Raw genomic sequence first — 22878 nt, 5'->3', positions numbered from 1 at the left:
GACTCTTGGGGCGTGTGTGGTTAATAACAAAATCTTCCTCCAGCACATTTGCAGATCAGCAACGCTGGCCGGCTGGGGAGAGCTCTACGGGCGCACTGGCTACAACTACATCTTCTCAGGTGAGTGAGGAGCCGATTGTCGCTGTCTGCTTGGTGAGGCTGCTCAGTGCAGGAACAGTGACCTGCTCACCAGAGCCAGCTCTTCCCGAGAGCCTCTGCGCAGCTCCGGCATGGACCTGCCTGTGTCCGGCCCCGCATAATAGAGGGAAGATGGAAATCTGTGCATTTCCCAGTGCCGTAGCTCACAAGAAGCAGTGGCAAAAGCACTTGAGGCTGAAGAGTCAGTTACGGGAAGCACGTAGACAAGTGAAGCAGCCCAAAGGATTCGGGGTACTGGTTCTCTAACATTGGGGTGGGAATAATGGAAGAAAGAGGATAAGAACTTGCTGTTGCTTGGCTTATCATTGGGAATCAAATCCTGCTACTGGACTCCAGGGAATGCTCTTCAGGGGAGTATTTGGCTTCTGTAGTGTGGAAGCTGAAGCTTGGCTTAACAAAGCACTGTCTAGCACTATTGGGATGTTCTTCTAGCTGTCAGTTATGGGTTTGATTTGTTTAGATCCTTCGTAATGAGAAGGGAAGAGTGGACCACATTACAAAAGGGACTTTTCAGGAAGAGGAAAATGTGGGGGACTATTGAGAGGATTTGTGTGGAGAGAGGGCACCAAACCATGGCCTTTTTGGGTGCATGCGTGTCTTGTCAGGTTGAGCTGTTTTACACAAGCTTCAGTTCTAATTGCCTTCCTTGCAGGGGGTTCTGATGATGCTTGGGCAGATACAGAAGACATTTCAGAGGAGGATTCTGCACTTAGGTTTGTATGCAGCACTGGGATGGGGAGAAGGGAGTCTGGACCAAAGCTGACTGGCTCAGCCACTCAATTCTGCTCTTGCCTAGGCTGGGCTTTGGGTACAGGTTGGACATCATCACCAAACTCGAAGTCTTACTTGCCTTACTTTTGAAAAATAGTCTTGAACGCTAATGGCTGGCTGCACCCAGCATAACTGCAGCCTGCTGGTCTATTGCTGGAGGGAAGGGGTGGAGATATATATATATATCTCCACTTAAAAAGGTGTTTGAATTACACAGACATGTTTACTTCATCAAAAAAGTGCATTTCCAGGCTGGAGAAATTGTTCTGTATCTTATGTGCTTGTTACAACATGGAGCGAGATGTCGGGGGAGGTGGGGGACCCTAAGCATGAAGTTTTCAGTATCAGTTCATTGCAGAGTCTGACTCTGCCTCATGGAGATGAGGCTGATGCTCCACAGCTCACGGCCAGAGCAATTCAGGGAAAGACCGTGGCAGTGTTGCGCAGAGAATCAGACTCGGCGTGCTCAGGCATCCACGCTCATCTCGCTTGGTCTTGTTCTGTCTTGCAGAAACGCAGACTCCCAGCTGTTTGACAAGGTCAGAGGGCACGACATCAAGCTGCTCCGATACCTCTCTGTCCGATATATCTGTGACCTGATGGTGGAAAACAAGAAGGTGAAGTTTGGCTTGAAGTGAGTTTGGGTTTGTTTGTTTTTCTGCAGGTTTTGGATTGCAGCCGGTGTAGCCCTGACCTGTAAATCGTTATTGGGTGTGCACTCAGGGAGCAATCCCTGAAAAAGTCCTACAACAGGATCGGTTAGCCAGTGCTGTAAAGAGAACCCTGAAGTTTTAGGCCAGAGAAAGCTGCATCGATGGGCAAGGCAGCTGCTTTCATCTTTCCTCTGCAGTCTGGGCAGGTTTTTTCTGTAGAGTTTGTGGTGATGTGACAGTCACCCCTTCAGAAAGGGGACGGTAGAGCAGCCCTCTGCTTGTGTATAGGAACAGACAGGGGTATTTCTCCTTTCCAGAGGAAAGCTTTAGTATTTTGTGGCTATACCTGTTTGTTTGGATGCATTGAATAAGTTCTGCCCCTGCTCACTCTTGAGTCAAGTCATTGTACAGGGAAATGTGACAAGTAGCTTTTTGAGTGCTAATGTCGCCATGAAAAATACTCTACAAATGTTTCCCTCTTATCCTGTGCAGTGTGACGTCTTCTGAGAAGGTGGACAAAGCCCAACGTTACGCTGATTTCACGCTTCTCTCCATCCCATATCCAGGTACAGGACTGATGTCCAGAGGGACTCCCAAGGGACAGGTGACAATCCGTTTCTGGGGACTGGGAACTACCTGTGTGTGTGTGTGTGTGTGTGTGTGTGTGTGTGTGTGGTGAAATGACTGTGATTTGCTGAATGTTTCCTGTGCTCCCTCTGGAGAGAAGCTCTTTTAAGCTGAGAACTCTGGCGGTGTGAGTCAGCGTTAGGCACTCTTTGAGGTGGCAAAATAATTTCTCAGCAGTTCTAATGAATTCAGGCGCAGAGAATAAATCCCAGAGGTGGAGCTGGGGTTGAAGTGGCCTTTGACACCCCCGCAACTCCAAGCTACTGCTTTATGCAAAATATATACCCTGCTCTGTGTTATGTAAAACCCCAATTCTTAGGAGTATTTTCTAGTCCTGGTGTTCCAGAGCACCGCTGTAAGATATTATCGGTGCTGGGCAGAACTGCTAACCTGAGCCTGCAGCGTACGGCTGAGATGCCGACCGCTCCAGCCCGTCTCCCTGGCTATATTCGTCCCTGTGCCTAGCAACCGCTGCTGGGTCACTTGCTGCTGCACTCTTAACGAGGAGCAGAATATTGCTGCCTGCCTGCTGATGTCAGGCTCGGCAATGGGATTGGATGTGAGACCGCTGTGCTTGAGTTCTGCCTGCAAGATTTCGTGCACAAAGAAAGGGAGAGGAGAAAAAAAACCACACCAAAACCAAACCAACCAAACAAATAAACCCCCAAACTAACAAAAAAACCCCAACCTGTTGTGAATGATCCAAACCCACATTTTTCTTTGGTTAGTTAGTTGTTGCCCTTAAGCATGTTTTCCTTTCATTCATTTTTTTTTTTTTTTAAAGGATGTTTTTTCCTTTCATACAAAAATTGGTGACAATTCAGAGAAGCTGCATTAAGATTTCTGTCGAGTTTGCCCTGCAGATCGCAGAAGGATACAGAAATAAGAGTATTACATGTTTCTGCAGCACATGGCACAGGTATATGCTGGTGCCATATGCCTCACCAAAGTTAGACTGTGGGCAAGACAATGTACACAGGTCTTTTGTAGGGTTTGTAAAGAGTGAGGAAGAAGTGACTCTGGAGTTAAGCTGTAGAGTTGTTGTCGTATGGGGATCTGCATATTGTCTGCAGTACTCTGTGATGGCCTTTGCTCTCCTGCCATCTGCAAGAGCTGCTATCTTTTAGCAGCTCTTCCCTGCTATGCTGGAGGTAAATCTTATAAAACTGGAAATTCTCCCTGCAGATGTTGCCTGATTCCAGCAGTGTAGGTCTGGAGGGGAACGTTGTCATTTTGGGAGATCTAAGGCATGTGCATCTAAGGGTCAGCAACCCCTCTAGTGACTGGCCACACACCAGGATATGCTCTTATTGGTGTTCCTAGGTTTGCATTGAAAGAATTTCTACTTTGCAGTTTGTCTTTAAAGTTATTCTGACATCCTGTTGTCTTAGGTGAGCGAAGCAGTGTCCGGACACAACTATCTAGGGTGAAAAACTTGTGTTAAAATGGGGTATCTGCAGAAGCTTTTGTGCTTTCCAGTGCCAAAACCCTCTTTTCCATTGGACTGGTAGTTGGCGTTTGTAGATGCCAGTACTTACTGCCATAATCCCCCGTTCTTTGCTCTGAGACGCTGTTTAATTGGAGTTAAATCTCGGCTGACAGATCGCTTCCTGACAGCGCATTTTCGAGGGCTAGTCCTGTCCTTGCACAAAGATTGTTTTGGTTTTGGTTTTTTTTACCATTGGAGTTATTTGTGACTTGTATGGTCAGAATCAGTCCTTGCGCCCAGTGCCTGGCATGGGGGTGTCTTGGTAAGACGGGCACCGTGTCGCTGCTGGGGTGCACATAGCACATTGGGAAAGGTGTTTGGTGCGACCTGCAGGCAGCTGCAGCGCTGATAGTGCTGCTCAGCTGTGACTAACAGGCTGCGGTTTGCAGCAGAGACTTCCAATAGTTGTTGGAGACGAAGGACAGAAACTTCAGGAGGGGAGGGTTTGGGGGAAACCTTGGAAGTGGTTATGTACCTGTTTTCTTCAGATAGGGCAATTTGCGTGTTTGAAAGAGAAGACTTAAATGTGAGAGAAACCACAGCTGCCTCTGACAGAGCCCTTTCCTGTTACCTGTGGCAGGTGCCTCATGAAAGTTGCCTTTCCCCAGGGCTCTGCCAGCACCTTTTGCTTGTTCCTTCTCACTAAGCAGACGGCTGAATATGGGCCAGTGTGTGCCCAGGTGGCCAAAAAAGCCACCAGCATCCTGGCTTGTATCAGGAATAGTGTGGCCAGCAGGACTAGATAAGTGATTGTGCCACTGTACTCGGCACTGCTGAGGCCTCACCTTGAATCCTGGGTTCAGTTTTGGGCCCCTCATCATAAGGAGGACATTGAGGTACTAGAGGGAACGCAGAGGAGGTGACAAAGCTGGTGAGGAGCTGGAGCACAAGTGTGATGAGGAGCGGGTGAGGGAACTGGGGCTGTTCAGCCTGGAGGAAAGGAGGTTGAGGGGAGAACTTATTGCTGTCTGCAACTGCCTGAAAGGAGGTTGGAGCATAGAGGGTGTTGGTCTCTTCTCCCAGGCACCAAGTGATAGGATGAGAGGAAATGGCCTCAAGTTGTGCCAGGGGAGGTTTAGATTGAATATTAGGAAAAAAATTCTTCCTGGAAAGGGTTGTGAGACGTTGGAACAAGCTGCCCAGGGCAGTGGTGGAGTCACCATCCCCGCAGGGGTTTAAAAGGCGTTTAGATGAGGTTCTTAGGGACATGGTTTAGTGCTGGGGTTAGGTTAGATTATGGTTGGACTTGATGATCTTGAGGGTCTCTTCCAATTTAAATGATTCCACGATTCTAAGCGTGTCATGCTGGTGCCTTAGACCTGTGCAAAAGTCCGCAGCCCTGGAAAGCGCAGCTCCTTGATGAACGAACGCAATCAGTCCCTCAAACTCCACATTTTCCTGTGTGTTTGGAGTTTGCCCCTTTCCTGTGTGAGCGTGTTCGCTGCTGAGTGCTCTGGGTTGTTGCTGCTGGGAGGCCGTGCTGCTCGCTGTGCTGATGATTACCGCTCTTCTCTTCCCGCAGGCAGCAGTTTTGATTGGCGTTCTGCAGCCTGGGGCTACCAGCACTTCCAGTCCCACAGGGCACCTGAGCTGTTAGATACCAGTTAGCTGAATGGTTGTTCCTTATCTCTTTTTCTTGCAGGGTGTGAATTTTTTAAGGAGTACAAAGACCGGGATTATACAGCTGAAGGTCTCATATTTAACTGGAAACAGGTACGCGGATGTTACAAAATGGAGAGCTGTGGGCTTTGCTGGGCTTAAATCTTGCCTCAGAGTTCCTGAGCAAAGGTGTTCATGCCATGTGCTGATTTCTGATCACAAGGAAGAAAACAACAGAACAAACAAAACAGTGAATGTATTAAATTATGAACTGTAAAATTTTTATGTGAAATAAATGAATCGTTATCCTGTAGTCCAGGATGCTTGACCTCTCATGGGGCTTATGGTTTGCTCCTCATTTTGAATACGATATAGATAGCCTCTGTTCTCAGTTTATTCTGTCTCCGGCTGAGACAAATGTTTGAGTGAGTGGAGCAGCCCTACAGGAGTTCAGAAACAAACATGCCTTGTCCCCAGCTTTCACCATTGGGAGCACAGAAAAGCTCCGTTTGTCCACTAATCCTTCTAAGAGGCCGTGAGTTAATTCTTACCGCTGCAGGTTTTTGCATCCAAAAATACTTTGCTGAGACATTTTCTTCTAGATGGACCATTTGTCATGTGTTTTGTTTTTTTCTGAAACTCACTGCCTTCAGCTCATGGCTTTTCTCTGATCAATCGTGTTTGGGTTTTTTGCAGGATTACGTAGATGCTCCATTAAGTATCCCAGTCTCTCTGAGCCAACCTCTGAATATTGACTGGAGCGAGTACCAGGTGAGCAAAGCAGGTATCTCTGTGGGAGGTCAGAGATTCACTCAGGAAGGATCAGTGAAGACCTGAGGTCCGCCTTGCTCCGGTTGCCATAATCTAGCTCACTTCATTCCATCACAGTGGGAGCGAGGCTGCTTCTTGGTTGTTCAGAATGGTGGTGGAAATCCTGTACCCAGAAGCTCCGTGGCTTGATGTGTCCCACGGCAGCTGACTGTAACATCAAATCTTTTTCTGTGGCTTGTGTAAAGCTTGCAGTCCCTTAGGGATCCTTACTGACTGCAGTGCATCTCCCTTCCTTATTACCGTGACAGCATTGCAAATAATAATTGAACTTTTATGTTTGCCGAAGCTTTGAGGTTTACCTTTGTTCATACCAGGGAGCGTCACCTCACGCTGCTGGTTAGTGTGCTCCATTTCACACATCAGCGCACCTCCCTGTCCCCCAGGTTTTGTGATGATTGACTGTGCTGGAGCGTGTCGTGCTCCCACGCTCTGCGCCACAGAACCATCAGAGCTCCCCGTGCTGGGTCATTGCTTGTCAGTCAGCGATGTAAATAATGTTTAAGTGCCAGCATAAGAGGAATCGCAGAAAAGTAACTTGCAGTGAAGAATTAGAACTAAAGGAACCACAGCTTGTTTATGGCTAGAAACTTGTTCACTAGAATACTAAGCACCTGATATTTTAAAAAGGATATTAAAAATTGAAGAGGATGTAATAAATAGATGCAGAAATGATCTGAGGACTGGAGAAGGTGCTTCAGTTAAGGCTGAAGTTCTAAGTCTGTTTAGCTCATCACAAGGGCGATGGAAGGTTGACTTGATTAATGTATAAGTACATTTGCAGGGAGAAAATACTAATTCTAAAGCACTCTTCAATCTGGGGGACAAAAACTGCACAGGAAGTAATATCTGCAGTCTGAAATCAGACTTCAAATATGGAAAAAGAGTCTTGCATGTTATTTTTGAGGATAATCTGTTGGAACATGCTGCCAAGGGAGCGATGAGCTGTCACCCCTAGTTGAGGTGCTTCTCTGGGCAGAGTTGTTGCCAGGTGCAAGCTTCGGGCTGTAAATGGGGCAACTGAACAAAACTTTCTGGTTTGTGGCATACAGAGGTCAGGCTGGATGATCAGCTGATTCCTTCTGGCATAAGCGCAAGATCGGATTGAACTGAGCAGATAAAAGCCTTTGGAAGGATGTGCTTTTCTGCCCCAGGCTGAGTGTGTCCCCCATTTCCCTGCTCTTTTGTTGCTGCGCAGGCTTCACAGTGGGACAATATGTTCTTTGTCTGACATAGTCTTAAGTGTGGCTAAGTGCACGCATGTAAGCACACGGCAAGTGTTCTGTCGCTGGGGGTCAAATGTCACTTACACCACCAACACTGTCACGATTAAACATGTGGCACTCTCCTTGCCTTTTCCTTGCCAGTGCTATCCCTTTTTCTTTGAGGTAGTTCTCATAGAATCATAGAATGTTCTGAGTTGGAAGGGACCCACAAGGATCGTCGAGTCCAACTCCTGGCTCTGATAAGCTGCTGAAATTCCCCATGTCTTCTCAAGATCAAGAGTGGCACACTTGAGCTTGTTGTGATGTTTTTCACCTGTGTTTCTTGTAGTGCTGGGAGGTCTCTGAGTTTTTTTGTGCTACAGCTGTTACTTGGCGTTAGTGCAGAAGTCCCGTGCCTGTCTGGAGCAGCTGGGACAGGCTCCACAGGCAGCCTGCTGGGGCCATTGACAAGAGCCAGAGTGTTTTAGGCAAAGCGTTTGGGTTGTGCGAACAGGGTGCTGAGCTGGTTGGTGAAGCATGCACATGTGTGTGGGGCTGCAGAACTGGGTCAGTGCTCCGCAGGTGTTTGCTGCCTCATGTTGGTCTTCCTGAGCATGGTCTGCTCGGTGCTTTGGGGCTGCAGACAAACAGGTTCTGTGCCAGCAGGCAGACAGCAGAGATGGCCTTTTATTTATTATTTTTGTCTTGCCTGGTCTCTTGTCCCCGAGTGCCTTTTGCAGAGGACGGGGGGATTGATTAGAGCACTGAGGGAGTCTGTCACTCTGAGGAATGGCCACAGGGTTATATCTGCTTCACCATTCTTCTGGAGAGAGAAGCCAAGAGCGTGGTGGGCACTGAACTGCAGAGCAGCCTTTTGCTGTGGGCACACCCTTACCACCAATATTTCTTTTTCTACACAGAGCTGGGACCTCGTCCAACAGACACAGAACTACCTGAAGCTGCTGATCTCCATCATCAATAGCGATGGTAAGGAAAACTCCTTGCTCCTAGTGGCCTAACTGGAACAGCTGCTTTCTCTGGAAGAACAACTGATGCCACTGTGGATCAGTTCCCAGTACAGAGGAGTTGCTTTATAGAGAGTTTCACTTCTCTCCCTTCAAAACAGGGTGATGGTACTAGCATCTCAGGGGTCCAGCTCCCCTCTTAGAGTGGGACTTGCTGATCCCTTGAAGACCCTCTCTTCCCAGGGGTGGAAGAATATCTGAAAGTTTTACCTAAGGTTTTACTGTTTTAAAGCTGAAGAGAACAAATCTTTGTTCCCCTCCTTCTTGACTCTTGCTCTTTATTTGCTGAACATCTGTGTTTTGTCCCCCCAACCTGAGGTCTAATTAGGTGCCTGTTTAAAAGCCCCTTCCATCCTGTGTCATCAGAGCCACCCCAGCTCTGGGGAGGGGCTGTATTGCTCCCATTCCCCCTGGGCTCTGGGACTTTGTACCTGGCACTGTTGGACAGATGAAGCCATCAATAGCTCTGCCAGCGCAGCCAACTGCAGACTCTCCTGCAGCTCTTGTGTTGGGACACACTGCGAGTTCTCTGCAGAGCATAGGAGTTGTGCCCTGTGTGTGCCTTTGCTCAATGTCTATCAGTAGAAAGGCTGGTGAGACTGAAAAAGGTTGGGTTGGAGCGGGTTTCTATCTAATGTGGGGATAGATTGTGATAGTGGGTTGCAACTGGGTAGGTACATGTTCTGGGTAGCGAAGTGATGTTCATACCTAGTGACTTCATGTCCTGAGCAGCTGTCAGGAACAGGACGACACATCAGCTGGGGCTGCTGACAATCCAGGACACCTTGAGCAATTTGTTGGCTGGTGCATTCAAGACAAAATGTTCTGGTTTGGTGGCTGAGCTCTGCTCTTCAGCCCAGGCTGTGGGAATGGAGGGTGGCTTGTCGCTACAGATTTGCCATAAAGAAAAACCACTGCTGTTGTTACAACATCCTTTTTCTTCCTTCTCCTTCCTGCCCCCACCTGAAACAGATGACAGCGGGCTCCTGGTGCACTGTATATCTGGCTGGGATCGAACTCCTCTCTTCATCTCCTTATTGCGCCTCTCCCTATGGGCTGTGAGTACCTGACCTGCTCTGCTCCTGGGGGTGGTTGCCGGGACAGTGAGTGACTCTGTCACCAAGAAGTGATGGTGGAACCGTTAATGTTCCTTTTGGCTGTCTTGGCTTCAGAGACGGTGTGGATTGGCTTTGATGTGGAGCCCAACATGCTGCCTGCCGTCAGGCACAGTGTCCCAGACAGGCAGAGCAAGCTGGACATCCTGGATCATCACGACAGTTTTCAGTAGATGGTGAAATCCTACATCGCGATCCCCGGGGCTGCTGCTTCAAGGCCATTCTTCTTTGTTTTGCAGGATGGGCTGATCCATGTGTCCCTGGAGCCATCTGAGATCCTCTACCTGACAGTGGCCTACGACTGGTTCCTCTTTGGGTAGGCACACTAAGTTTTATTTGCCTGTAGAACCCTGCGCAGCAGGGGAGAAGCCTTCAGGGGCTCATCTTTGGTGTCTGCTTACAACCAAAGGTGGATGTTGGAGCAGCTCCCAGCAAGCTGTGACAAGAGGGACTGGGGCCTTTTTTTACCTGGAAGCTCAGGCATCCGGTTGTTCTTGACAGCTTGTGCTTTTCTGCTGATTCTGACGTCTGGCATGTGACCGAGCTTCCCTTGCTCTCTTTCCAGGCACATGTTGGCTGATCGACTCAGTAAAGGAGAAGAGGTGAGTGTCTGGTCCGGAGCAGTGGCTGAGCACTGCTTCATGCTCTCAGGGTACTTGGTTACAGTAGCAGCGTTCACTGCCTTCTTCTGCTAGCACCTGTGGTCTGGGTGGGCTCTAAAAAGATTGTTCAGATGCTGGAAATATGAGGTAGGAGCCTTGTCCCATCAGTTCCTGAGGCATGAGGTGTGGGAATGTTTTTTCACTCAGCCTACAGTTTGTTTGGCGAGTGCTGGTCCTGCCAGCTCCCCACTGTGCCACTAGTGTTCAAGCCCATGGTGAAAGGGTGGACTTGCTCTTCAGCTCAGCTTGGGAGCTTGAAAATAAAGCTGTTTAGCCTTGTGTGCTTGTCCCAAGTGCCAGCCCTCCTGCCTGGGCGCTGCAGCTGCATGTGGCTGGCATGTCATCGCGGGCTTGTGGGGCAGCTGGTGCTGGGTCCGGTGTATCTGTGGGTGCACAGATGGGTCTGGGAGGCAGTTAAAATCAGAGGAACTGATCCTCTTCAAATCTTTCGTTTTTTTTTTTTTTTTAACAGCAAAAAAATGATTGCTCTTACTATAGTTGCAGTACTCTGCAATATTGTTTTTGGATAGAGATCAAGAGGTGGGGAGTCTGTCTAACCCTCTTGCTCATCCCTGCTCCTCAGACTCTCACCTCGCCAGGGAATCCCCTGCCTCTGAACAGCAGAGCCAGGACCCCGGCCCATTTCCCACCTTTTGGGGGTCCAGGACCCCTGTATCTATATAATTCCTCAGCTCTGTGCAGATGTGGGGGTGCCAGTGGCACAGCGGGCTGAATGCTGCAGGGCACAAGCTCAGGACCGCAGAGGCTACAGGTACCACATGCTTCCAGATGTGCTACAGCTGTGGTGCTGAGGTGGAACATGCAGCTCTAACCTGCCAGTCCTGCTGGTTTTGCGGCTTACCTGGGTGTACTCCGCTGCAGGCCATTTCTTTTCCACTCTGCACTCATGGCATAAGTACCTGCTGTGTGCTTGTGGTATGTGTGCAAGGTGTTGATAAGCAGACTTGTTGTACACCTTCCTTGCTGGGCCTCCCCGTGGCAGGGAGCAGAGGGCTGGTCTGACGTGTAAGAGAAGGCCCAGGACGGGTTGGTGGCAGCCCGTGGCATGTTGGAGGCTGGTAGCTGCAGATTCCTCGCTATCTCCTTCCTGCCAGCACGTCCCCACCAAGATAAAAGGCTGCATGGAGCCTCGGGTTCATTCCTGAACCGCTCTTCTCTTTCCCTTTGCTCAGATTTTCTTTTTCTGCTTCAATTTTCTGAAGCACATCACCTCTGAGGAGTTCTCTGCTGTGAAGTCGCAGAGGTAAGGAGCCTGTGCCTGCTGCTGCATGGGCTGCAGAGCCAGGGAGCTTGTTAGTGCTGTTCCTTTGGGGAGATGGAAGCCCTGGCGTCCTGGCCCAGTTTTCTTTAATTTATTCTGCACTCTGAAGGCTGCAAAATGGGGCCGAGGCTTGTGAGGTGCCACGTTGTGCTCTGAAAAACTGTCCAGGCTGAAATGTGCTCTCTGCTTAATGACCGCCCATGGCTGCTTTAGCACAGACAGACCCAGAAGCTGCGCAGCAAGATCGTCAGGCGCTGCTGAGGGGAGCGGGGTGGCTGGTTTTTAACAGACAGTGAAACATTAACCCCTTTCTATTTCAGGAGGGGTAGAAGGAAACAAAGCCCAGTCTGCAGGCTCTGAATAAGCACGTGGCTGCCCACAGCCTGTTGCCACGCTCCCAAAACACTGGGTGTATGGGCTGGGACTGTAAGGAGAGTCAGAGACAGCACACCAGCCCCATCCCCTCTGCCCTGCACGGTTAACCCCACATTGTTCTGATCCGTGTGTGCCACAGAGATGTGGCTGTGCCAGCCTCCACGCAGCTCTGAAGTGTGGCTGAGGTAACTTTGTCTTTCCTTCCCCAGAAGGAAGAGTTTGCCACCTGGCTTCACCCTGGAAGAGATCTGCATGCTCAGTGAGTGCTGCTGCTGAGTGTTGGCACCCCTGGGTGCTGGGGATGGTTGATTGCGTGGGGTTCTTGGGTTCCCAGCGTCAAGGTGACCACAAATGGGTGTGCGGCCCCAGGGCAACGGGAAGTGTTCTACTTAACGGGAGAGAAAGTGTGCGAGACCAAGCTGGTCTTCAGGTTGCTCTGTTTTCTTTTCTCTAGAGCAGAGAGACCGAGGCAGCACCACGAGTCTGAGCAGTGACTTTTCCCTGGGGATGGAAAGTTCTCCTGGAGCAGCCGGGAGCTTCACCTATGAGGCAGTGGAGCTGATGCCGGCAGGAGCGCAGGCTCAGGCAGCATGGTGAGGAGATTACCACTCGGTGGGCTGCAGAACAAAAGGGGCAGGCTCTGAGGACAGTAGAAAAAGATACCTCTGAAGTCCTTCACCCTCCAGGTCTGCTCATTGTGCCGCAGGTTCCTTATGGTGGAGGGAGGAATTTGGCTGTCAGAGGCTTTTCTTAGGCTAAGTAACCTCCACACCAAGAATCACAGAGCACCTGGGGTTAATGACCATGTCAGGCTTCTGCGGCGACGCTCCTGAAGTTTGTCCCCTGATGACAGTAAGGCAGCTTTGTTTCATTTTTACCATCTTCACTGCTAAACTTCATCCAGAAAGGATTTCATTACTTTTAAAAGATGGTTCCAAACTACCAGAAAAATTGCGTTTGGCAGCAGCCTCCCTGGGGAAAAGTAGAGACAGAGTTTAGCTGCCCTAAAATGAACCTTTAATCAGTTTATGGAAGAGATTGTACAGGGGAGTGTCTGCAGTTAGCGGAAGATGGGCTGGGTGGCTGAGAATCCCCTCTAAACTTCAGCCCCTCTAACAGCACAAGGGGTGTCAGCTGAGAGCTGGTTGCTGCTTAGGGACACTTCTGGGGGAAAAGATTAAATTCTCAGTGCTCCCTGTTGACAGAGGGTGACAAAGGACTCAGCTGGGGACGTAGGTGGCTGTCAGGAAGCGGGGACTGGGAGGGTGTCTGATGACTCTGCTGCTCTGCGACCGGCGTCATGCTTTGCTTGTGGAGTTTCTGGTGCTGTTTGGGGATTTCAGAACCTTTCTGTAGGGCTGCCCCTCTTAGTTTAATTTTTGTCTCCTCTCCCTCAGCACATGTGAAGATGCTATTTTATATTGCAATTATTTTAAATTAAATCTGGGTTGTGCTGGAGGCTGTTGGAAGTCCTCGGGGACTCAGCCTGCAGCCATGCTGGTGGCAGAAGCCTTTCTAAAGCATGTTGTGATTCAATTTATAGAATGCTGAAGGGGGGAAGAGGGACTCTTCCTGCAGAACCACAAAATGAAGATGGAGAGCCCCAAACTGTGTTTGCCAAGTGAGCAGTGCAGAGTCCTCTTTAATGCACAGAGCCTGCCTATCCACAGCAAAGTGACTGCAGCAAGTAGAGAAAAACTACCCTGCCTGGCTGCAGGGTAGTAAAATAGAAGTATTTACATTGCTCTGAGTGCTCAGGGCGTACTGACTGGATCCTGCAGCACAGAACCTACGTGCGATTTTCACAAGCTGTGGAGTGGTCGAGCACACTGGAAGAGATCTGCTGCACTTGTGTGTGTCAGGGCTTGATTTTTGTGACATGTTTTCCAACTCTGGTTTGCTTTCGTTCCTGTTGGAGACAGCAGGCTGCACTGGGGTGAGCTGCTGCTGCCACAGTGATGGTTCTGGCCCATGCCGTGGGTGTGAGCCTGGGGAAGGGAAAGCTGTGAGCTTTGCTGTGAGCGCTTAGCGAGGGAACGGGGCATGGATGTCTTGCCACAGGCTGTTGTGGCTATAGAGTCTGGAGAACAGGTGGGGCTTGCTACAACAAGTCCAGTTCTGGGCTCCCCAGTTTAAGAAGGACAAGGAATTACTGGACAGAGTCCAGCAGAGAGCTACAAAGATGATGAGAGGCCTGGACCATCTTTGTTATGAGGAGAGACTGAGAGAGCTGGGGCTGTTTAGCCTGGAGAAGAGAAGCTGAGAGGGGATCTGATCAATGTTCGTAAATATCTCCAGAGTGGGTGTCAAGAGGATGGACCAGACTCTGTTCAGTGGTGCCCAACGACAGGATGAGGGGCAGTGGGCACAGACTGAAACACAGGAGGTTCTGTCTGAATATGAGGAGAAACTTCTTTACTTTGAGGTGCCAGAGCCTGGACCAGGCTGCCCAGAGCGGATGTGGAGTCTCCTTCTCTGGAGACATTCAAACCCACCTGGATGTGACCCTGTGTGATCTGCTCTGGTGACCCTGCGTGAGCAAGTGGGTTGGACTGGATGATCTCCAGAAGTCCTTTCAACCCCAACCATTCTGTGAGTCTGTGAAGTATAGAGATCGCCAGTGAGCTGGGCTGTGCTTAGTGTGAGAGGGAGAGGAGAGGATGTGCTTCACTGTGTTGTCCTGAAAACTGGTGGCCTCGAGGTCTCCTCACAACAAATATGGGCATTTGTTTTATAACTTCACAAGCCTGTGCTTGAAGATGCTGGCAGCTCTGATAGCATGAGATGAATAACGCCTGAGAGCGGCTGTGGTGTGATGTTTGAGGGTGGGCACACTTCAAGAAGTGAAGAGAGGATATTGTGCTTCCCACTGCACAACGAGCCTGTCTTTAGCTGCACTTGCTGACAGTGCTTGTGATCTCAGTCAAAGCTGAGGTGCCCTCCTAGATTACAGGAAGAACAGCATCTTTTCTCCTTGAGTTTATTTGCTTTAGTCTTTTCCTTTTTACTTGTGACCATAGGGATGTCTTTGTCTAATTCCCTGTGGTTTTGGAAAGGGAAAAATTCTTGGGACTCTTCTAGAAAAAAATAAGTGATGTAAGAAAGAAACTGTCCTGAACGTGAAGCAGCAGTAATGTGAATTAATCCCAAATACTTCTGCCTGTTTGGCATGTGGCTGGATGGTACTGTGAGCTAAGGCCTGATGCAGTAATGGACGGTGAATCGTGCCCGATTCTGGATGTGTGGGCTAGAAAAGACACATCACAGCAGACAGGGAGAGGGCTGAAATGCACCTACATCTGGAGCGATTGTCAGCTCTGAGCACACGGTCAGAACTGTGGTCAGTGGTATCTGAATGGAATTGCTAAAAGGGAAAATAACACCAGTGGTGTGTCCCTTTCACCCTCTTCTGTGTGCACACATGCCCACCTGGGCTGAGCGCTGCAGCTGGTACACTTTGTAGAGCTTAGAGCAGATTGAAATGGTCTTTCCCTGCTGGGAGGCCCCTTGCTTGAGGCATTTTGTACAGCCAGACTAAACAAAGCGGTCGCTGTATGTGTGTGGGCTGATGCATTCTCCTGTCTGATTTCTAGGTCACGTGAATGGGGATCTATAAAAGAACGGGCTAAGATGGGTTGAGCTCAGCGTACCCCCATCACTGAACGGTTACTCATGGCTCCTTGGGTGGGAGGAGGGCAGGTTCACTGGGAACAAGAGCTTGTAGCTGCTGGGGTAAAATCCACCCTGTTGTGGAAGGGCTTCCTAGTTGCAGTATGCAGGGATAGCCGGCTTTCTCACCCAAATCCTCCATCCTGCAGGAGGAAGAGCTGCGCATCGTCACCGCAAGCCATGCTCTGGAGCAGGGCACAGCAATCTGAAGACAGGCTGCCTTCCGCAGGGGTGGTTGAAGTCAAGTCCTCCAGCTCCTCCTCATCCACCCATTCTGATAACTTCCTGAGGATGGGAAGCAGCCCGCTAGAAGTGCCCGGGTCCAGGTGAGATGGGACAGAGCAGAGCATTTATCAGTAAAATGAGTGTCTGGTACGGGGAGTGCAGGGCTGCACTTGTGTGGCTCTGAGAACCCTGGAGCCCGTGGGTTTGTATCTGCAAATGGGCCTCAGGAGGCCTATTCCTGTCTAGTCTGATGTGAAATACTGGCCATTAAACACACAGACTCCCACCTCAGCCCTTTCAGATGAGTGAGGAGCCGTGCCAGTAACAGTAAGGAGTTTGTTCTGCCTGTGCTCAGCTTATGCTTCAACTCCACGAGCTCTGGCCTCTCTGCATCTTGCATGCTTGGAGCTCACATCCCTTTATCTGTCGAGTGCATCCGCAGGGGTTGGAAATGGCTCTGTTGTGTGAGGCAGGAAACCTTTCAAACCAGCCAGACTTCACTCTGCATCCATCCTGTCCCCCTTTCCACCTACTGATCCTTCCTGACACTGCAGGGTGGAAAAAAACTCGGGATGCTGGTAGCAAACAGAGGGAGAATCTGCTGGGAGCGCTGTGCCGGCACAAAGGATTTTGCCCGGAAGGTTGTGTGTTCCCACTGGGCAACCGGGGAATGGGGACCCTGGACCTGAGCCTAATCTTTGTGCTGTGACAAAGGATATTCTGGCACCCTCATGGAGTCTGGTGCTGCGGTAGGGCAAGGCAGAGCGGCGAGCAAGGCTGCGGAAGAAAGAACAGAGCCTGTGGAGCAAACACCATGTGTTTAGGCCGACAGGGGATAAAGAGGCTCTGAGATAAGAGGTTGCTGTTAACAGCATCAAACACTTGTGTAGTCTCTGCAGGTTTTCAGATGAGTCTTTTTTTTCTGGTGGTTCCCTTCAGAAGTAGCCACCATCCAAATTTTAGCACTCTCTCATCACATGGAAAATAAAAGGGCGAACAAGTAAAGCACTGAAAATTTGTAAGACTTTCTTACTAAGTTTCTTGATTGCAGAGAAAAATCACTGCCTGTTTTCATAAACGATGTGAACTGTTCTCCCTGGGGAAAGAGATCAATAGAATGTTTTTGAGTTGTTGCTGGGGCCCACCTCTGCATTCTCTGCAAGATGAAACAAGTCTCCCAAGAAGAGAAGAAAATAGAGAAAGCAGCTTGTCGTGGGGGCCGCTTTTGTTCACGGTGGTAATGCCACAATTCCTGTGTGTGGTCTCATGCCGTTCCCAAGACTTGACAGGCTGCTCAGCGCTGGGCTGGTAGCGAGCTGGCAGCACTGCTGGGGAAGAAGCTGTTTTTAACCCTCCAGCCAGACTCTGCGAGAGCGAAGAGGAGAAACAGAGAAGGCAGGAGAGCACCACAGGAAGGGGCTGAGCACACAGTCCCTGGGATTTCCATTCCAGGGGCTCTGAGTTGGTAAAACCAGCAATTGTCTTTCCTTTGGCTGTGTCTGAGTGAGTTTAGTTGTCTTGGGTGATTAGTGCCCGTTGGTGTCAGGACTCGAGGCAGCAGGCAAGCGTGGTGGGGGAACCTTGTTCCTTCCAGGCCAGAGTCCCTGAGGATGGCACTTCTCAAAGCCCAATAAATATCCCTGAGGAGATGCAGTATTCTGTCATCGTAAGAGGTAAACTTCCTGTGAATTCCACTGTAAACATTTTTCTGACCTTTATAATGGCTTCTACCACAGCAAGAAGCCTTTATGACCCTTCAACACAGCAAGGTTGCACCAGTCCACTCCCAGTCCTTTGTGAACAAGGCAGTGTGAAGGGCTGGGCTAGAAAAAAAGTATATGATGGGAAAATAGGGGATAAAAGGGCGGCAAACCTCTTTCATGGTCTAAAACCAAGGGAACAGGAGAAGAGAATCAGTTGTGAAGCCAGAGTGGTGAAATCAGGTGCACATGAAGATGGTTGATCTGCTGCACTCGAGCTGGGTGCAGACTGTACACCTGGATGCTCCCCATCTCGGAGGTCACCCGCGTTTGCCCTGTTCTTCCATGTGTGTGCTGGAGGAAATAAGCCCAGAGACCCTGAAGGGAGTGGGTGGAATTATCAAAGCTGCGGCTGAACTGAGCTTCTCTTTCAAATCACATTTTCTGGCACGTTTGAGCTCCTTTGCCTCCTCATCCATTGCCGGATCTGTCGGGATGTGCCCTGCCTGCCTTCATGGAGTGACATTGCTCGCAGCTCTGCTAGTCAAGGACTTGAGCAATGTGTTGCCTCACATGGCTTCTGCTTTTTGGGGCTGGAACATGGTATGTTTTCTCCAGAGAGAGAGAGGGGTTTTGTCACTCCACTTGGCTTTGGTCTCCATGCTTGAACTATGTTAGTCTGAATTTGCCTGGTGAGCTCCACACAGGTAATGGATATCACGGTACATTCAGCCACCATTTTCCATCCTGAGGGAAGGGTCCCATTTTGGGTGGAGGACTGTATCTGTGATGGAAGGAAGAGGTGTACTCTGTCCCTTCACTCCCTGAAAAATGGTGCGACTAGGATGGAAAGGCTGGAGCACAGAGACTGATCGGGGTGCCAGAAATACCATTATCTCTGCAGTGCTGCTGGCAGGTTAACACCCGAGGCTCTTAAGATGAAGAAACTACTGTAGTTGACTTCCTAATCCCCTGGTCGTGCGGCCATAGCAACAAAACACTTAACCACTGCAGCAGCAGTTGGCGAAAAATGGTTGCTTGAGAAATGCCAGCAGGAACCCTTCAGGTAGTTCATGTAAACAGCCCAGTCCGTGTGCTGGCAGGCAGGGAGCTGCGGAGGGAATGGGAAGGTAAGCTGGCAGAGAGAGATGAGCATGGCCTGGGAGGGAACAGGGGTGTCCTGAAGGAAGGGGAGATGTTGATGCCAAGTCAGCTGGTGGGAGAAGAGCCCCGCTCCTGGCTGGGCCGTGTCAGCCGTCTGCTGCTGCCGTGGCCTCACCAGCCCATCTGCTGCGTCCTGCCCTGATCCAGAGGTCCTGGGTACCTGTAAATCCTGGGACCGTTCTTGTTAGGCAAAGTAGTACAAAGGCAAATTCCTAGCAGACTTTCTAGTTTATCACAATGTGATGAAGATCACATCTGCTGGGGGCAAATGTGTATGAAGATGCTGCATAGAGTAGGACAAGGTGCTTCTTGTTCTACAGAGAGCTCTGAGTACAGCAGACAGTGCATGGAACAGAACTCCCTGTGTGTGAGTGGGTAGCAGCTTCCACACCACGTCTTGTGTTTGCATTTGACGCTAATAGTCTCAGCATCCCATGACGCTGCAGAAAAACCCTGTATCTGTGTCAGGGATTTAGTGTGGGTGCACATAGCACTAATGTGGATTAGCAGCTGGATAATCTTTGGTTGAATGTGCTTTTACTAAGTCAATTAAACAAAACCCAAAGTACTGTGATCTGAAGAGTCGAGATCTGCAGGAGTTAAGTCCTGGAGGATGCACTTTGGTCAGCAGCCACAGAGAACTCCTGCACTTAAAGGGCTGCAGAGGGTTCAGCTGTGGGTCTGGAAGGAGTGCAGTGAGCAGAGAGGGACGGAGAAGCTGCTGCTTTGGGTGTTTTGTTGATCATGACGAGCCTACACGCATACCGTGTGTCTTGCCCCTTACAGCCACCTGGCTTGGAAACCGTATCGGCAATGTGACAACTTGGGATAGTGACTGCAGCAGGAGAGTCACAGGAATGTTTTCGGGAATTACTGCACAACTGTGCCACAAAACGGGCTTGCGGGCTCACACACGAGGTGCAGCCAGAAAAGGTTGTGCTCGCAGAGGCTGTCACGGCACTGACACAGCCTGCAGATCGCTGCCCAGGACCCAGCCAGGGCTCGCAGTGCAGCTCTCCGCCACCTTCTCCTTGCCAGCATCTCCCACGCAAAGGTGGGAAGGGCTGCCCTGTACTGCAGGTTGCACAGTCTGTCTGTGTGTACAGTACATACCTAACGCTTCCATCTGAGGCACAGAGCATATGCTGGCCACATGAGCTGCTTCTAAAATATCCCAGGTGTGCAGAAGCACAGCAGGTGAGCGGGGGCAGCGCAGGGCAGGATGAGAGCCGGTCTGTTGGCACTTGGCACTCGTCTCGGTTACGTATTAAGAAAAGGAAGGATCTCTGGCTGTTGCTCTGTCTCCGGTATTGGCTTTTCTCTGGTAGGCGAGTGTCCATGTGCTCTGAAATACTTTGTATTGTGCAGCATGTTGCATGAGAAGCACTGACCTAATTAAAAGGAACTGTTCCGGGCTGGGAGTTGCCATTTTATGGCCTGCTAGAGGTCCTTCCTCGTGTGAAGGAACAGCTTGCAGCTCATCTCTGTTTTGCCAATCTAATTTTGTTATTCTTGCACTTTTGAGGGAGTTTCTTCCCACTCGTGGACCTGAAGAGGTGGGTGTGTGAAGCTCACTTTCCTTCTCTTTCTGTCTGCCGTTAGATGTCTGTGGCAGAGACAGGGACTTGAAGACTTGCTGTACCTCATCTCCCCAAACCACATGAGCTTTGCTGTTATCGTCCGGCTGCTTCCCCAGACCCTCCACGCTGCCCTCGCAGCCAGTCAGCCCCTGGCATGGCTGTCATGTTGCAAACGTGTTGTTCTTACAGATCTCAGGACCAGTCTTGGTGCCCAAACAGCTCCAACTTGCTCTGGAGCCCTCACTGAAGCCCATTTTGAACCTCTGCAGCAAGACTTTACAAGGAGCCTTCAGGGGTAGTAATAACAGGAAGAATTTCACCTCTAGCGTTGACTGGATTGCACTGGGATAGTGGTCTTGGTCTCAAGCCAAGCTCAGCTTTTAAGCAGCTCTGCTGCCCTTGCAGTGCAAACACAAGATTTCCTATGCTGTGCCTTCCCCACTTGTCTTGCCCAGCCTTGGCCCCAGCTCTTTTGAGGCTGTTTGAGATTCTTTGTGGTTGTGACACTTCCTCAGGAGCCTCCCTTTAGAAGGTGTTGGGGAGGGTCCGCCACAGAGCCGCAGTTCTGCTGGCTGTGCTCAGTTATCTCCTCCAGGAGAGAGAGATAACCTGGAGTCGTTGCGGAGTCAATCAGTTTATTCAGCTAATTGACAAGTCTTTATTCTGCTGCCTGGAGGTGAGACACAGAATTGGCCGCCTTGAACTCCAAGGCTCTTGTGCTATTAGGTGAAATGTAACTTGACTAATTCCCAGCTGCAGTCTGATGGGAAGCGTGGAGCAGCGTGTGGCATTTCAGCACTGGTGAACTCAGCAATCTCTGTGGTCTGTGCTTTGGGATCATGTTCCCTGTTGTTACAGGTGGATTAAAGACGAGAGACAGGGAGCCTGGGAGCACGTGGCCCTTTTTCTCAGGGCCGTCACAGAGCCATGTCTCCTGTGCACCTGCCCTTCTCTGCCGCGTGGCCAGTGCTGGGAAGGAATTCACCTGTTTGTGTGGTTTCAGCGTTGCCAAGTTTGTGTGGCTGCTTGACAAGGTCAGAGACCCCAGGATGGGTTATAAAGCCACTGAGCCAGGCTTACTGGAAGTACACGGTGCTGTCCAAGAGCCTGCCCAAGAAAGGATTCAAGAGATTACTTGATTCACCTCCAAGAAGTGGTGTAAGTTCAGTCTAATCTTAGGTGACAGCCGTGGAAGGTGACCGGCAGCTGGAAGCTGAGGCCATACACCACAGCAAACATTTTTTTAATTCACTTTCTTTAGCACAGACTCATCTGACCAGTGTGGTTGGGGATGGTGGGCAGAGGGACGTTTTTACTGTCCCTGGTGCCTTGGATCATGTCTTGTTCCTTCGTTTGCCACATGGACACTCTTCCAGGGGGACTCCCGATGCTGTGCTCTCCCTCTGCGAGAGCTGCAGAGCTCCGCTCAGTTCTCTTCACCTGGAGATCCTGCCGTAGCCCAAGCCCTCCTCTGCCACCCAGACTTAGCCTTTCCAAAACCTTGGTTGCTGCCTGGCCCCAAATCTATCTTCTGTTCAGGAACTCATTACTTTTACTGGCAGCAATGATGTCCATGTCTCCTTTCCCTCTGCCAAAGCGCTCTATAGACCTCTTCCCTGCTTTAGCTCGAATTCTTGTCAGTGTGTGTGACAGTCCTGTTTTTCCTGGCCGTGCCGTGCTCTCAGGGAGGTGACACCCTCCTCTTCCCTCTGTCCTGCTGCAGTGTTCCTCTGTGCTGCTCCTGTGCTTCTCCCTGGCTTCCCGCGCTGTTCCCGCGGTGCTTCCAGCACAGCGCTGTGCTCTGCGCCCAAACTCCGCCTGCTCTCCTTCCTCCCGCCGACTGCCTCGGCTTTACCTTCCAAAGGCAGGGAGAGGCATAGATGTCACTGAGCAGCTGCTCCCTTTATGAATTCCTTGCATCCCAGGGAAGGTTTATCCCTGTCTTATCTCTAAAAGGTCTTTCTAAGAGTATATGCTGCAGCTCGGCTTTCAGTGCCATGCCCTCCTGACTGCAGTGCTGCGTGCTCTAGGAAAAACACCTTTTGCAAGAAGAGGTTCTCCCAATACTTCACGCTTGCAGCACCTCTCTGGACCTCACTCTTCTTCAGGCAGCCAGAGAACAAGAGCTGCACACAGCAGGTGAAGCTCTGCTCCTCTCGTGTTCTGCTGTGATGTCCCTCCAGAGCCTGAACTCTTCCCGACAGTGGTTTTACCCCAGACTGCAGCTGCGGGAGCGTCAGCACTGCGATGGGAGGCTGACGGGCAAGGAGCTCTGTGACACCTCCTTCTCCGCTTGTGCAGCCAGCTCAGGACCACATTTCAGACTTCTCCAACTTGGCCGTATTGATCAGGCTAGTTAAATGGCAGGCGTGGGATTAGATCGAGATTACAAATAGGTTTCCCGCTGCGCATCTCCCCACACCCTCGCCTGCCATTCTTGCCGAGGTCCTTGCCGTGGGAGATCCTGTCTTCCTGGCTGTTCTCCTGGTCTCTTGGGGAGCAGCTGCAGTGCGCCACTGCTATTCTTAGCTGTGAAGACAGCGTGCGAGTACCTGGCCCAGCAGAGCTGGAGCTGGTGCTCTGCTATCCACCCAGCAGATCTCAGATAAATTATCCACAAGATCTTGGTGGTGTGTAATTGAATTGAGTAGCTCTGCCACAGGCTGTGCTTCCAGCTATGTACACTCCGCCGTGCAGCGGGGCGCAGTAATTACTTGTTCCCTGGAAGCTGAAAGCTCTGGGTTTGTCTCA

General features: G+C 50.4%; 1 protein-coding gene across 2 annotated transcripts in view; it reads left to right on the top strand.

Annotated features, from left to right (window-relative positions):
- Window positions 1-22878, top strand: part of MTMR14 (myotubularin related protein 14) — a 32656-nt gene that overhangs the window by 4889 nt on the left and 4889 nt on the right. For both annotated transcript variants that reach the window (XM_082060239.1, XM_082060238.1), the window contains exons 4-17: window positions 44-119; window positions 811-871; window positions 1441-1563; window positions 2075-2148; window positions 5341-5411; window positions 5994-6068; window positions 8251-8317; window positions 9328-9413; window positions 9710-9786; window positions 10036-10072; window positions 11326-11396; window positions 11999-12048; window positions 12244-12382; window positions 15608-15784. In XM_082060239.1, coding sequence (XP_081916365.1) covers window positions 44-119; window positions 811-871; window positions 1441-1563; window positions 2075-2148; window positions 5341-5411; window positions 5994-6068; window positions 8251-8317; window positions 9328-9413; window positions 9710-9786; window positions 10036-10072; window positions 11326-11396; window positions 11999-12048; window positions 12244-12382; window positions 15608-15784 — 1184 coding nt within the window. The remainder of the gene's footprint in view (window positions 1-43; window positions 120-810; window positions 872-1440; window positions 1564-2074; window positions 2149-5340; window positions 5412-5993; window positions 6069-8250; window positions 8318-9327; window positions 9414-9709; window positions 9787-10035; window positions 10073-11325; window positions 11397-11998; window positions 12049-12243; window positions 12383-15607; window positions 15785-22878) is intronic.

Source organism: Streptopelia decaocto, assembly GCF_964273445.1.
Source record: "Streptopelia decaocto genome assembly, chromosome: 8".
Classification (NCBI taxonomy): domain Eukaryota; kingdom Metazoa; phylum Chordata; class Aves; order Columbiformes; family Columbidae; genus Streptopelia; species Streptopelia decaocto.
This window is presented reverse-complemented; position numbering and strand designations above follow the sequence as displayed.